This window comes from Petromyzon marinus, unplaced genomic scaffold (genome assembly GCF_048934315.1).
Source record: "Petromyzon marinus isolate PM22_M1 ecotype Great Lakes invasive population unplaced genomic scaffold, UKy_Petmar_22M1.pri1.0 PM_G_Scaffold_32, whole genome shotgun sequence".
NCBI lineage: Eukaryota > Metazoa > Chordata > Hyperoartia > Petromyzontiformes > Petromyzontidae > Petromyzon > Petromyzon marinus.
In genome coordinates, this window is record NW_027422895.1 from 1,993,587 (window position 1) to 2,009,864 (window position 16,278).

The 16,278-nt window shown below is 47.9% G+C and overlaps 1 protein-coding gene across 1 annotated transcript; it reads left to right on the forward strand.

Annotated features, from left to right (window-relative positions):
• The first annotated feature begins 7,835 nt into the window (after positions 1 to 7,835).
• Positions 7,836 to 15,543, forward strand: LOC142915551 (uncharacterized). Its single transcript, XM_076061321.1, has 2 exons — positions 7,836 to 9,160; positions 14,402 to 15,543. The coding sequence occupies exons 1-2, from the start codon at positions 8,057 to 8,059 to the stop codon at positions 14,534 to 14,536; spliced, it is 1,239 nt and encodes a 412-aa protein (XP_075917436.1). The 5' UTR covers positions 7,836 to 8,056; the 3' UTR covers positions 14,537 to 15,543.
• The last annotated feature ends 735 nt before the right edge of the window (positions 15,544 to 16,278 follow it).

Below are 16,278 nucleotides of genomic sequence, written 5' to 3' on the forward strand. Positions count from 1 at the left end.
AGACAACGAGCAAACTTGCGAAAGAGTTTAAACAATATTCCAAGCAACCCCGACCACATTTGTCTCTCTCACAGCGCGGAGAAGCAGGAATTACACCTTATCACAAGGGGCCATCTGGAAAAGCCAGCCGGGTTTGATGAGGAGACACACCCACCCCACACACGGCAACCAGGCAAAGAAAGTTTTAAAGAAAATTGCAAAATAATATTAATAATAACAACGTGTTAACCTTACACGACATTCCATTATAGAACCTTACAGAACCAAGGGATATGGATTCCAACAATCAAGAAATGGACCTCTTAAACTCAGGATGATAATTATTTTTCTTTTTAATAATTCCATCATAACAATTCGAACCTCGGTAAAACCGAGAGGTGTCGGGAAGACGTAGTTACAAACACGAGTCTTGGCGAACATGGGACCAAATGGTATTTGAGAAAAATAAGTCGAAAGTATAAAGAGGTGCTCCCGACCACCTTTGTCTCTCCCGACCACCTTTGTCTTTCCCTGCAGCACGTGATAAAATGCATACGCTCGGAAGAGCATCTTCACTTGGAAATAAATCAAATACTATGAATCACAAGCAGGATCATAACTGTGTATGATAAGATACCAACTGTGATGTGAAATGTTAAACTTAAAAAAAAAATCTTAACCATTTCTTTGTGCGTCGGAACGCGAACGTAAAAGGGGGGGGGGGAACCCGCCCCTCTCTCTGGGTGGAGGGATCAGACAACCAGACGCCACCGAGAGGAATCGAGGTGTCTGTTGTCTTGATGTTTATGGCTTGAGGAAAGACCCGAACAGGGCCATGTCATAAATGACACACACACAAACATACACACTGACACACGAACCCCCCCCACCACCGACACACGAACCCCCCCCACCGACATACGATCAGATCAAAGATAGCTCCACCTCGTGAGGGGGAGCCGAGAAGGGGAGAGATTTTTGGCATAAAAAGGAGCCGTTTCAGCATAGAAGAAGACTCATCAGCCCTTGGGGCCAACTCATCAGCCCTCGGGGCCAACTCATCAGCCCTCGGGGGCAGCTCAACAGAAGAAGACTCATCTCAACTCAGCTCAACAGAAGAAGACTCATCTCAACTCAACTCAGCAGAAGAAAAACTTGACCTGTTGCTCGCGAGCGCAGCGTCAGCTACTACAGCAGCGGAAAGAGCGCGCGCCGGCGTAGCTCATCCAGCAGTGGAGGAAACTGCTGTCAGCGAATCAGCACGGGCGCGTTCGCGCATCTTCAAGGAGAAAGAGCGCGGCCAGCAACGCCAAGCAAGAGCGTGCAGCAGCTCAGCCAGCAGTGGAGAGAAACTGCTATCAGCGAACCAGCACGGGCGCGTTCGCGCATCTTCAAGGAGAGGGAGCGCGCGCCACCAGCGTGCCATCAGCACCAGCATCAGCACCAGCGCGTGCCAACAGCGCGCCACCAGCGTGCCACCAGCACCAGCACCAGCGCCACCACGAGCGAATCGTGAGCCTGCAATCTACAACCACCAACGACGGAGCACCAGCGCGCCGCTGCGGGCGTGCTTCTAACGCCGTCTACCAGACGGTCATCTCAGCTACAACAACGCATCTACTCGTTCACCAACGTCCGTCGAGTCCGAACCAACTACTGAAAGAAGAATCAACTGATACGTATGATACACTGCCCCCCACTACACACAAACCAGACGTCTGCTTGACGCAAAGAATCGATTCTGAACATTGGCCTACTCTTACACCACTCACACCATTCAACACACACACACGGGTCATTAACAAAGCCTAAAAACCTCAAGCCATTGAACCATCCGTGATTGTGGAAACATCGCAACGACCGAGTGAATAATCCATCGTTTTTAAGAGTGTTCATGATTTTTCTCTGTAATATTGTGCTGGGGCTGTACTTCTAACCGCATAAATTACCAACTGACCCATTAACAAGGATTAATTCTTGGCTCCTCACCACGGAGCGCCGCTCGCGGGGATAGAGAGCTTGTTCAACCGGTTCCCTGTCAGGGGTCTGGCCACAATCAATTAAAAGATTGGCCCGAGATAAGGATCTCAAAAGGAAACATCGCCACCCATTGAGTCGCGTTGAGAAGTTGATTAGGAATACTTGAGTCGTTCGTTAATATTTGTCTTTCTGCATAACCTTGCCGGTATCCACGAATGAAATAACGAATTCAAACGCATATTTGTGCCTCCAAGAATAATACTGGTTGGAGTGCCCTGTCAACGAGTAGCGTTGCATAATAATCAGTCATCCTATTGTTAACAACGTGACAATAATTGCATTAAGGGCCGCGCATGATCAGTGACCGATTGCTGTTTTGTGTGACAATTCAAGTAACGAAGCATTGTGGCCATCGAGTGGTGTTGATAAGGCAATTAGAAGTATTACAGTCGAACGCTTTAAATTCATAATCGTTATGAATCAATGAACGAACATCAACGTGGTACTGTGCTGACGATTTCAAGCATAATAACTTCGCATATCAGAATGTATTAAGGATTGGATACGAATCAAAAACCAAGTGCCGTGTTGTATAACAATTCAAGCATACGAGTTTGCATATTATAAAGTTAAGGTTTGATAGAATAGTTCGCATGTTTTTAATCTCTCTCTCAACAACCGATCGATTGCGTTACGCGTCGGGAATTAACCACAGGTGCCGCTATCGAGGTGAAACAACGCAATCGTGATGGTATCGTGTTAACACTGTGTTGAAATTCCAAAATCCCGAGATTGAGTTTTTCATATTATCCAAAAATTTAAGTTAGCTAGAAATAAAATTGATTAAAGCAGAAGGTTTGTGTGTGATTCTTCCTGAAATTCTGCATAATATTGTTCTGCGTATGAGATCTGAATCCTGGGGACCTATCATAAGCACACAATCACCACACATAATCCATAACACACATAATTCGTAATGTTCAATCGAGAGTAATCGTATCCTTATCGATAATACGGAATTAAAGAGCAGAGTTGAATCGACTCTCTCTCATTCACGCTCACAACGCCTGCGTCACTGCATACGATTAATTGCGTCATTCCAATTCATAACACAATCCTAGTCACCGAGGCTCGACTTGATAATCCATAACGACCTTCATTATCATAACCACGCCCACTCGCATAAATTAATACGATTATCTCTCGAATCAGCATAATTTATGCACCTAATTACACTGATTAACATAATTTCGGATAAATTATGCAAATCTCAAATTTCATTTAATTTTCATTATTTTCATCAATTTTCATAACACCTATATATACAACAAGAGGGAAGAGGTGATGGTGAAATGTGAAGATGATTCAACTCCAAAATCGGACCTTCACATTGATGGAGGCAACGTGAAGCTAGAGGTGAATTTTGACTGAGGCAGAGCGAGGCAACTCCCAGCAATTCATGGAAGTGGAGGTGTGGGTGGACTTGCTCCTAGACAATACAAAGTCAAATGGAGACCCGGTAGATGTGTAAACTTGAGACGGTCGCTACAATAGATGCACCTTTGCCTTTAATGAAAAGAATGTGAAGTTGAACACTCAATTCCTAGGTTCAACCTGCAGAGTAAGAGCGAGCGGCCAGTCTTTGTGGGCCCGTGGGTTGGGGAGATCTCTGACCAGGAGCGAGAGCCAAGAAGCCCCCAAGCATTCACTATGTTATAATAATTGCATTCATTCGGTGCTTGCTTAATCGCCTCGGCAACTCGGAGTTTTGGATCTCGTCTGAAACACTCGAAGAGCATCCCCAAGTAGCAGCTGCCCCTGTGTGGCACAGGGTAGTGGCCCTGCACCGGCCTGCATTTATTATTTTTTCTGCCTGAGGACGACTGCTTGTGTTACGATCGAAACGTCGTGATCTATTATTATTTTTTCTACCTACGTGACTTTACTGAAAGAACCAAAGATTATGTGAACAAGAGGCTGTCAGTAGGGGGCGATGATTGATGTTTCATCTCAGTTTTGTAATTTGTCGCTAATGTTTAGAATTCGCCAGCATGCAATGGCCTCGTTTTGAATGACACTACAATAGTATGTTTTACATCCACTGTTAAGCAGACGCTGCATATCTTTTTTTAAATAGTTTCTTAATCAGATGTTATCTGATGCAGTATATTTCACTGCAGTAATTAAATTTTGTTAAAATTCCTGTCAATAATTTAGAATGAACACTTGTCTGATATTGTGTGTACATGCATCACTTTATTTTTTATAAGGGTCAAACATTGAATAAGTGATGTTAGGACAAAGTGTGTGTGTGTTTGGAAGTAACCTGTATAGATAACTCAGGTGAGACCCGTTGTTCTTGTGATAAAGGTCAAAGGCTATTTTTGTGTTTCAGGAAGCATCTGGAGCAACTCGTTGTCTTTGACATAGGAAGCACACTCGGATCATTCATCAGTTACAAGGCATACCACCTTAAAGTTACACGTAGAGGAGATACATTCTCTACAACACGAATTATAATTTTGTCTTACGTGTTGACGTAGATTTTGTCGAGCTCGGACTAGAAGTGCTCCTTGCTGATTAACGTCTGGATGTTCACAACCATGGCTTGAAGCAAGCCCCACTGCTGTTGAGACATTGTCCACCAAAACCGGTCCACAGTTGGCTTGCACTGAAGCAATGCTGCAGTAATTATGGACTCGCACGAAGGCCGTGGGATTTATATTTCGTGTTCAACATTCCTTTGTTTCGTGGAGAGACCGATTAAATTAAAGACGTCTTGTCTGCTGATCTTGTTCATATCTGTGTACATCGATATCCCACATTGCTTGCACGTACACACCACACACAATTAAATCAATAAAAATAAGAATGACTTCCGGGCATTGCGAAGATCGAGGAATCTCTTTCAATGGAGCAAGTTCAGTGTGTTCGATTCAACATGTCTCTGTCCGTCTGTGTCATCTGTTTGCCTCTGTGTTTATTTCTGCCTGTGTCTCTCTGTCGTCTCTGTGCTCCTCTTGTCTGTGTCTGTCCGCCTGTCTTGTCTGTGTGTGTGTCTCTCTATCAGCGTCTATCCAACCGTATTCAACGACTGTCAGTAGCAACACGCGCCCGGTCAACTTCCACGGCCCACGACTCAAACTTGTTTATCTGTAACTTTTGCACCGTACGTAGCCAACCGTGTTAATCCATGGGTCTCTGTGTGTGTGTACATAACTTCTTTTGCACCATACCTAGCCAACCGTGATAATCTATGGGTCTCTGTGTGAGTCTCTGTGTGTGTATCTGGAACTTATTTCGCACGGTACGTAACCGAACCTGCCCAGGAGGAGCGGTTGGTATCTGTGGAGCTGTGGGCTGGGTAAATCTGTGAGCAGGAGCGAGAGACAATTAAGCTCCCAAGCATTCACTACGTTATAAACAACACATTTGCACTCATAAGTCGCTTGCCTAATTGCCTCACCAACTCGGTGTTTCGTATCGAACCTCATCTCAAACAATGGAAGGGCGCCCCCTAGTGGCAGCTGCCCCTGTGTAGCACAAGATGGCCCTGCACCGGCCTGCACGAGACATGAGTCTGTCGGTAGGGGGCGATCATTGACGCGTCATCTCCCTGTGGAGTTTCTGGATAGTGTTACTGGAATTGCCACAATTTTGACCGTGACACCAACATGCAATGTGCGTTGTGAGTGACACAGTGGCTTGTTTGACATCCGCTGTTAAGCAGACTGCACAGAGGATGTACTTTCTACGGCAGCTGAAGAAATTCAACCTGCCAAAGACAATGCTGGTGCAATTCTATACAGCGATCATTGAATCCATCCTCACATCCTCCATAACCGTCTGGTACGCTGCTGCCACTGCCAAGGACAAGAGCAGACTGCAGCGTATCATCCACACTGCTGAGAAGGTAATTGCCTGCAATCTACCAACCCTCGAGGACCTGCACACGACAAGGACCATGAGGCGAGCGAGGAAGATTTGTGGCCGATTCCTCCCACCCTGGACACTCTGTTTCAGCTACTCCCCTCCGGCAGAAGGCTTCGGTCCATCAGGACCAAAACCTCACGTCATAAAAACAGTTTCTTCCCATCTGCTGCTGGCCTGTTAAACAAGGCCAAGGGCTAACACTGATATTAACATTTTATCTACATAATGACACCTTGCCGATATTAACTATGTTAACCTATTTGTATTTTTTATTTTTAAATTATATCTTAAAGCTATTTTATATTGGATATTTATTCAATTTCATATACTTCAGCCCCTTGTGTGTTAGTTAGACTTTTAACCCTTATAGTAAGACTTGTTTAAAACTTATTGAAGATTTTAGATTCCTATATGTTGAATGTATGCACCATCCTGCCAAAGTAAATTCCGTGTCGGTGTGAACTTTCATGGCGAATAAAACCCTTTCTGATTCTGATTCTATCAGTAGTCTATGGGTCTCTATCAGTAGTCTATGGGTCTCTGTGTAGTGACTCTATGGGTCTCTATCAGTACTCTATGGGTCTCTATCAGTAGTCTATGGGTCTCTATGAGTAGTCTATGGGTCTCTATCAGTAGTCTATGGGTCTCTATGCAGTGATTCTATGGGTCTCTATCAGTAGTATATGGGTCTCTATCAGTAGTCTATGGGTCTCTGTGCAGTGACTCTATGGGTCTCTATGAGTAGTTTATGGGTCTCTATGAGTACTCTAAGGGTCTCTATGAGTAGTCTATGGGTCTCTATGAGCAGTCTATGGGTCTCTATGAGTAGTCTATGGGTCTCTATCAATGTTCCGTTTGGAATTGATAAAAGCTACCATACTGCCTCTACTTGACTACTGTGACATCGTGTATAAATCAGCCCCAAGTACTGTACTGAAGAAGCTTGATTCCATCTATAACTCGGCCTTAAGATTTGCATTGAACTGCCCATATAGGACTCACCACTGTGATCTCTACATTGGGTCAAACTTAACATCTCTTAATGTTCGACGGCTTGTGCACCAGATCTTATTTATTCACGATGTACTTACAAAAAATTCCGCAGACTACCTACTGGATCTCCTCTGTTTCAAAGAACAAATTTGACCTCAGGTCTTCGCTCATTTACCAGCTTCACATTCCCTATTGCCGTACAAAAACTGGAGGAAGAGCTTTTGCTATTGATGCCCCCAGGGTCTGGAATGCTATTGCCAATAAACTGCAACTTAAATCACTACCTATGAGATCTTCACTCAAAACTGCTCTAGAGGAGTTGTACAACCCTAGCTGCCACTGCTATTCAGTGGCCTAAATTATGGCCCTAGATTTTGGTGTTATAATTTATTTATGTAGTTTATTGTTAAAAATTCGGTCACAGTCCCTATGATCACTGTTACATTGCATTTATGGCTTTTATTTTGGTGATTTCGAAAAGTTTTTTTTGTTTTGGCCATGTTTTTGTTTATTGTAGTACGGAGTTAGACTGATGGCCTTAATCTTAGTTGTCTTGTGGTTGTTGTTGTTGTTTGACTTGCATCCCACTGAGATTTTTGCACACAGCGTTGGTGTACGGTGCTATTGCTGCTTGAATATTTTGATATTTTTTTCCTGTATTTTCTGTTTGCACAGTCACACAAAGTCACTTTAAGATGTTTTCATGTTCATGTTTTTTGTTTGTTGCGGTTGCACCCGATTCAAGAGCCGAATGGCTCACAGGGCTATACCAAATAACTGAACTATGAACTCTGTCTCAGAACTGATTTTGCATTGTACGTCCACCCACGTGGCCCCGCCCCCTCGCGTGCGGATCGTGAATCGAGGTCAAAATCGACCGACGGCTTGCAATCGAAGTCGATTCGAACGTGGAGGAATCGATTTCCCTCGATACCGAATAGATCCACGGATCGATCCTACGCCATCACCGAGAACCAAATCTGAATGGAGGGAGAAGCCAAACAGCTCCCAGCGAGGCGCGAAGTCGCCACCTCCTCTGCCTCCTCTACCTCCTCTACCTCCACCTCGTCCCCCTCCTCCACCTCCTCAGTTGCCTCGCGACATCAACGACCCCGCAGCAGCGGAATCAGCAACAACGACGTCAACGCCCGCCACTGAGGCCTACACCGCCATGCAGCCTGCGGCCTCTGCCCATGCCGCGTCGCATTCTGCGGGTGGGATACAGGCGAGGGTCGGCTGCTGCGGCGGCGAGGAGGAGGAGGAGGATGAAGCGATGCAGCTGCTGACCATCGTAACCTCCGATCTAATCTCCGGCTACGTGGCTCACCTGACAGAACAGGCGGAGCAGCGGCGGCAGCTCCACAAGCAGCAGCACCAGCAGCCTGTGCAGCAGGGACTGCAGCACCAGCAGCCTGTGCAGCAGGGACTGCAGCACCAGCAGCCTGTGCAGCAGGGACTGCAGCAGCAGCACCAGCAGCCTGTGCAGCAGGGACTGCACCAGCACCACCAGCAGCAGCTTCAGCAGTTGCCGGAGCAGCTCCTGAAGGTGCAGCGACAACTCCAGCTGGCGCAGCAGCAACAGCAGCAGCGGGCGGAGAATCTCCGGCAGCAGCAGCTCCAACATGTGCAGGAGGTGCAGGAGCAGCTTGAGCAGGTGCAGCAGCAACAGCAGCTCGTGCGGCGGCTCCAGCAGGAGCGGCAGCAGCTCCAGGGGGTGCAGGAGCAGCAGCTCCAGGAGGTGCAGGAGCAGTATCGGCTCCAGGACTTACAGCTAATGCATCGGTTCAAGCAGCTGCAGCTGACGCAGCACGAGCAGTTTGAGCAGCTGCGGCAGTTCAAGAACTGGCAGGAACTGTGGCGGCAGGTGCAGCAACTGCGGCGGCAGGCGCAGGAGGTGCAGTCGGAGCTCCAGGCTTCCCAGCGGCTCGTCCGGCAGCGTGTGGAGCAGCTGCAGGAGGTGCTCGACACCCAAGGGGACATCTTGCTCGCTCAGCTTGAAGCCTCCATCCCGGACTTGGCGAGCCGCACGGAGGAGCTGGCGAGGGAGGCGGAGCCGCTCCGGCTGGTCGTGACCATGGCCTGGAAGGTTCTCGCCGGCGGGCCCATGAACTGGGAAGGCGTCCTGTCCATGGTGGTGTTTTGCGCGCTGCTCGTGAAGAGCTTGAGGGCCTCCGGTCGTCTGGGCGACTTGGAGAAGTCGTGGCCCTTGACAGACGCGGTGGCCGCTGTGCTGTTGATCACACGCAAGCCGTGGCTCATGGAGCAGGGAGGCTGGGTGAGGGGTTACACACCGCCAACACCAACACCACTACCGTCGCCACCACTAACACCGCCAACACCACTACCGTCGCCACCACCAATACCACTACCGTTGCCACCACTAACACCGCCAACACCAACACCACTACCGTCGCCACCAATAACACCACTACCGTCACCACCGCAAACACCACTACCGTCGCCACCACTAACACCACCAACACCACTACCGTCGCCACCACTAACACCACTACCGTCGCCACCACTAACACCACTACCATCGCCATCACTAACCACTAACACCACTACCGTCGCCATTGCCACCACCAACACCACTACCGTCGCCACCACTAACACCACCAACACCACTACCGTCGCCACCGCCACCACCAACACCACTACCGTCGCCACCACTAACACCACTAACGTCGCCACCACCACCAACACCGCCAACACCACCACCGCCAAAACCACCACCGCCAACACCACCACCAATAACATGTTTGAGAAATAGGGAGCCATCCCTTGACTGCACCCGGGCATCAATCAGCCTCCCATTGTATCTGTACCAGATGAAAAGGCTTCACAAACTACGTGGTCAAAATAGATGTTAAATAATGTGGGAGCCAGAGGACATTCCTGTCGCACCCCAAGGTGTACAGGGAATGGCTGCGACTCCCGGCCACGTAGTTTTACCCAGGCCTGCTCACCATCATGAAGGTCGTTCATGATCGTGAGCAGCAGGTCAGGGACTCCGAAAGCACGAAGAACAACCCAGATCCCAGGCCTACTGATGGTATAATAGGCCTTGACCAGGTAAATAAAGCAGAGATGTGTAGGTCTTGTTGGAATTCCCTACACCTCTGCTGTAGCAAACGGACAGATCACATGGCATCTGTGCAGGACCGCTCTTTCCTGAAACCGCATTGGGGCTCCGTAAGCCTCTCCTCAGCATGCCTGGCAAGGCGATGTTAAATAATCCTTGCCAGGACCTTTACCAGCACACTAAGGAGTGAGATGCCCCTGTAGTTGTTACAGTCTGTGCAGTCCCCCTTTTTAAAGAGGGAGACCACCAGGGCATCCTTCCAATCCTGCGGAACCCGTCCAGTGGTCCAGACTGTTGTTATGATGTCATGTAGGGCAGTTTAAAGTTTTCAAGTTTCATTCATTAGGTGTAGCCCTGTGAGCCATGCGGCTCTTGAGTCGGGTGCAACCGCAACAAAGTATGAACAGAGAAACATCTTAAAGCGACGACGACGCGCAACAGAAACATCCTGGATAAACCAGCAAATCTTACAGAAAAAAACACCGTATTACAACGCTGTGTGCAAAAATCCCAGTGTGATGCAAGACAAACAATAACAACCAGAAGACAAGTTAGATTCAAGTTATCAGGCCAACTCCGCACTTCCGCAAGAAACATGGCTTAACCATCTGTTTTAGAAATCACCAAAATAAAGCTATAAAATACATAGTGGTCAGCACACCATACGATTGAACCCTAGTTCAACTCCCAGCCACGGCTAACATCACAGTGAGGAGCTATATCTGAACTAGTCCCTGGCTTCCACCATATAAACTAAATTAAAAATATATATTTCACCAGGTAAGGCCCAGAGCTATATAGCTCTTTTTTATAAACGATCTGGCTATCACAAATGATAGCTCAACGAAGTGGCTCATCATGGGGAAATTTATAGCAGCCAAATACTCTATAAACGCACGTTAATTCTAAATGTGGAGAGGGAAAAACCGGAGGCCCCGGAGAAAAATCTATGCGACCACGATGAGAGAGAAATTAAAACTCCAAATATACACGTGTAAGGGTCGGGATCTAACCCACGACCTCCTATATACCAGGCGAGGTAGTTAACATCTCGCCACCTCGAAGTATGGTCATACAACCATCGTGACCAACATGGCACAGACGCATCCATCTGTCTAGCAGTGGATTGACAAATGTCCACGATTTAATTATTTGAAAACTGCTGAACTGTACTGTCTGCTACACTTCACACAGCATTCAGTTGCCTTGGAGGTGGGTGGGCGGCTGCACAGCATGGCATCTCAATGCCTGTGTTATCCACCAACACTGCTTGCTTGTTAATGGATTATACATGCATCAGCGCCATTAAACGTCGTCAACAAAGGACAGCTGGGCAAAAAATTCAGTTAAAGATTTTTTTTTAATCAAGGTGTTTCTTTCTTCATATGCACTGCTTATCACGGTTGCTGATGCAGCACGCCAGTAAAGATTTATGCGGCACTTTGTCAATCCGCCGCTGGATGAAGGATTCCCCAACAGTATTGGTCATGGGAATTGTTGGGCCATGCTTTCCCACCAGCCCTTTCGTGAAAATACTGCTGAATAATGGTCTGATTACACCATGTTGGGTCATTTAGGTTGTTTGACCATACTTCACCATGCTGATCAGTGTGGGTTGTGAAGTAGTGTGGACCTAGGACCGGTTCAGATATTATTCGCCGCTGAGAGTCATCCAAATTGCGTGTAATTCCAGGTGTTCGCTTGTTTATCAAGGACAACCTCAATGAGTATCATGACTCTTTCAGGAGGCCCCTGCCATACTTCAGCCATAGGGGTCTTCCACGAGTGCTGTCTATTACAATCTGCGGGTCATTTTTTTTTATTTGGCAAATCGGGACCGTGACAGCAGCACACAATGGCGTGATCTTGCGACAGACGTTGCGAGGTCTTTAACATCCGACTGTCAAGTGGAAGGCGCGTATGTTTACGGTTAATGCAACGGCAGCCGTGAGCAGGGTGAGTGCCGGATTTGAACGGTGAATTTCTGCAACAAGCGGCGAACGTGGTAAAGCTGGCATGCGCCACCAAAATGATTCAGCCGTGGGGATAAATGGCCACTGCTTTTGTTGATGGTTTGGGGGGGGGGTAGCTATCCCCGTTGAGAAACTGAATAAGTAAATAATTGTCCTCTGTCATTTGAGCTACCACTGTCGTCTACTCCGTGTCCAATGCTAATAGGCGTCTCTCTCTCTCTTACTCCGGATCATCAAAGCAATGCTGCGGTTGCCACCTAGCGGTTGAATCCCCGTACTGCCATTTCTAATAACATGATGTAAACCAACTGCGTAGATGCATAAATAAATAAATAAAGGGTCGCCATTCTAATTTATAAAAGACAATAACCTATCACAGCAGCAACATGAGCGCGGGACGGGCAACGAACGATTTCAGCAACGCCAAAAGACGTGTACTGTGTGGACAAAACTTTTCAACAAACGCCACCCTCGCTCAGCATTTCGCTTGGGAGATCATCTCTGCCCGCTGCCTTTCCTGGTCTTAGGCTCTGGATCGCCTTAAGTACTTCCTCAACAGATGGTACCTCAGCCAGCCACTCACAGGGGGTGACTTCTTCGACACCTTTGAGGCACCGCAGCCTCAGCAGGGTCATCCCCACTTTGTGCCACGATGTTTTCCAGGCTGAGGGATTTCCCCTCCTCCAGGACCTCAGAAATGCTCAGCAAATCTGCAAACCCGTTCCTGGGGGTCGGAGATTGGATCACCGTTCTTTCCCCTAATCATAGTAATAAGTGTGGTGCTGCAGGTTACTTCTTTATGGAAGTAAAGAGCGATTTGTGATCATGGGCCATTGAGGCAGACTCCATCTCCTTAGCAACCCGCGACAACCGACCGTCCTTACAGTGCCTCACGGCTCTCCGAACCTCCGAGCGAAGGCTGCGGTAAGCCTCATTCTCTGACGTGGGATGCTGCAGACGATGAGAGTCAGCCTGTCGCTTTTTTCTCAGCCAGCCTGAACACCTACTTTGTGAGCCAGGGTCTATGGGGATAGGTCTGGACCGCGTACCCAAAGCAGCCAATTGCAGCTGCATGAGCCACAGTCCTCGCCCATTTCCCCTCGACATCAGGAGGAGCGGGGGATGAACCAGCCCGAAGGTTCTGGAAAGGGGCGTGGCCAGTGGTGGAGCTTGGAAAGGGGCGTGGCCAGAGGTGGAGCTTGGCCACGCCCGGCATATATAAGGGAGACCGAAACCAGAGGTTCGGGGCTGTTAGCGGGTCTTGGGTCCTGGCTGCGTCTCTGCTCGTCGTGATCCCTTCGTCTCCGACCACGTGGCTGTTCTGCAACACCCTCTCCGTTGCCGCCGCCGCTACGCTAGTCGGACAGCTGGCGCAGCGTATGCCGGAGATGGGCTGTGTGTTAGGATCGTCTATGTGCAGCTGTGTTACGAAGTGTGTCGCCCCGTGTGCTCTTAATAAATAAGAAGCCTTCTACTCGACGTGTCTCGGAAGTCGCTCAGTGCACACGTTTTGTCTTTGAGAACTGGTCGGCCTACACCAGATACAGCAGTAGAAGCAGTCTTCTCTATGGCCTAGACTCCTACCCAGTGTCTCACTCCCCAGTGTCTCACTACCCAGTGTCTCACTACCCAGTGTCTCACCACCCAGTGCCTCACTACCCAGTGTCTCACTACCCAGTGTCTCACTCCCCAGTGTCTCACTACCCAGTGTCTCACTAGCAGTGTCTCACTATCAGTGTCTCACTACCCAGTGTCTCACTACCCAGTGTCTCACTAGCAGTGTCTCACTACCCAGTGTCTCACTACCCAGTGTCTCACTAGCAGTGTCTCACTACCCAGTGTCTCACTACCCAGTGTCTCACTAGCCATTGTCTCACTACCCAGTGTCTCACTACCCAGTGTCTCTCTACCCAGTGTCTCACTAACCAGTGTCTCACTACCCAGTGTCTCACTGCCCAGTGTCTAATTAGCAGTGTCTCACTACCCAGTGTCACACTACCCAGTGTCTCACTACCCAGTGTCTCACTACCCAGTGTCTCACTAGCAGCGTCTCACTACCCAGTGTTTCACTACCCAGTGTCTCACTACCCAGTGTCTCTGTACCAGTGACTCACTACCCAGTGTCTCACTAGCAGTGTCTCACTACCCAGTGTTTCACTACCCAGTGTCTCACTAACCAGTGTCTCACTACCCAGTGTCTCACTACGCAGTGTCTCACTACCCAGTGTCTCACTACCCAGTGTCTCACTACCCAGTGTCTCTCTACCAGTGACTCACCACCAAGTATCAGATCAGAGAACAACGCCAAAAGGCGACCAGCACAAGGACAATGCCATGCGTATCAGCAGAGCATTTACAGCTCGGGGCTGAGTAGCAGCAGCAGCAGCAGCAGCTGTGTGATGACGATGATGATGATGATGGGGCTCTCTTTTCGTTCTGTTTCTCTGCTGCCACACAGGAGGGCTTCCTGGGAGCGTTCGGGCCGGGGACGCCCACCTATGAGAGGAGCCGCAGACGCCGAGCTCCGACGGGCAGCGACAGTGGAGACGAGAAGAGAGAGACAGAGAGAGAGACAGAGGCTTTTGACTTTTAAACAACTTTCATTGCCGCGTTAAAAACGTGCCAACTACAAACTTAAATGTTCATGTTTTAAAAAAGAAATTCCACAAAAATAATTGTCGTGGGATGCATTTTATTGAGTGCGTATACGCAATTTGACTTTAAGTCTTGCCGCAGAAAACTGGTTACACACAAACAGAACGTACAGCCAAGAAATTGTGATGACGTGTTGTTTTAAATTGCCTGAATTTCTGTTAAAACACTTTTTTAAGTCACAACGTCAGACAGTTGTCTTTGATCGTTCACAATGAACGTTTGTGTGTTTAGCGTTACCGACGTAAAGTGCGTGCAAGTAAGTCGTGACTTTTAACCGTAATCTTAACTTCTAATGGAACATAAATCTGAGTAATAGTATCATGGCACTGAGCTATGTGAAAATATAGCTGGGTACGCTCAGTCACATAAAAAAAAGTCATTTTCATGTTCCGTTGAAATACGTTCACTCAGTGTACTAAGCAACCAAAAACGACATCATTATGAACAGAGGATTAACCTTTAGTTATGGAATGCACCGTCGGATCCTAAAGATTGTTGAACTATGAGACCACAACGACGCCTATCTTATAATCCTGTGGGGAGTATACAACATGCACACACACCAAAGTAGTCTGAGCATTCGTGGAAAATGTGCGGTACAACACATCGTTCAATTCCTGTCAAGCCTAACGCATTGCTTACGAGTATCCTATTAGTGTAACAGTCGGCATTGGTCACAGGTTCATAACGTATATATATGTATCGTGTACAAAATCCTCTTCGAAGACGTCTGGCCAACGTGAAAGAGTCAAAATTACCCCCCCCCCCGCCCGCCTCAAAGGGGCTCTCCAGAGCCCCCTCGTGGAGCCCCATCTGTCAGCAGTGGCACGGGTAAGAATTGCAGGGCTACGCCTCTTACCTGTTACACAATGTCTGGCAATAGTGGCGGTGAGCGTTGACCGAGATTGAGTGATTGATGTGAAACTATCTGCAGTAAATGATATGTTGTGTCTCTTAAAACGTTTGTGCTTTTTTTTTCTAGCTGCGCTCCGAGAACAATTTTCCCGGATGATTGTTGCGTTTGTTCAAATGCATGTTTTTTATCTTCATTAGACCTCCTTTGCCAGTACCAAAATGTAATAATAATAGGGGTTTTTCCCATTTTTTTGGCAACAAAACTGAAACCTTTTTACAAGGATTCATGTTACTGCATTAACCACAATACCTGCAGTCAAAATGCAAACAAAACACATACTATGATAATATATGATGCATTGTCCTTTAGAAAGAAAGCCGTCCCTTGGTGTGGACCAATCAGTTTCAAGGACAATGCCACAAATATCATAGTGTGTTTTTTGTTTGCAATTTGACTGCAGGTATTGTGGTTAATGCAGCAGCATGAATCCTTGTAAAAAGGTTTCAGTTTTGTTCCCAAAAAAAGGGTAAAAGCCCTACTATTATTACATGTTTTATAAACATATATGTAGCGACTCCAACTGAGTCGCAGACGTTGTCTCGGGAGCAACACCACATCACCGACTCAACATAACACAAGCCACGCTTGGGTGTTGAACGCCCATCTAGCTACGCTACGGCAGCACCGGACACGGCTCGTTATCCCGGCCCGGACCCTGAGCTGGGTCCCAGACCGCGTGGCTAGAGGCTTCTCCCCCCGACGTGGATCTTCATCGCTGGCAACACGAAGAACCCCGGGGCCCTCGCGGGGCCCCCGTCACATCG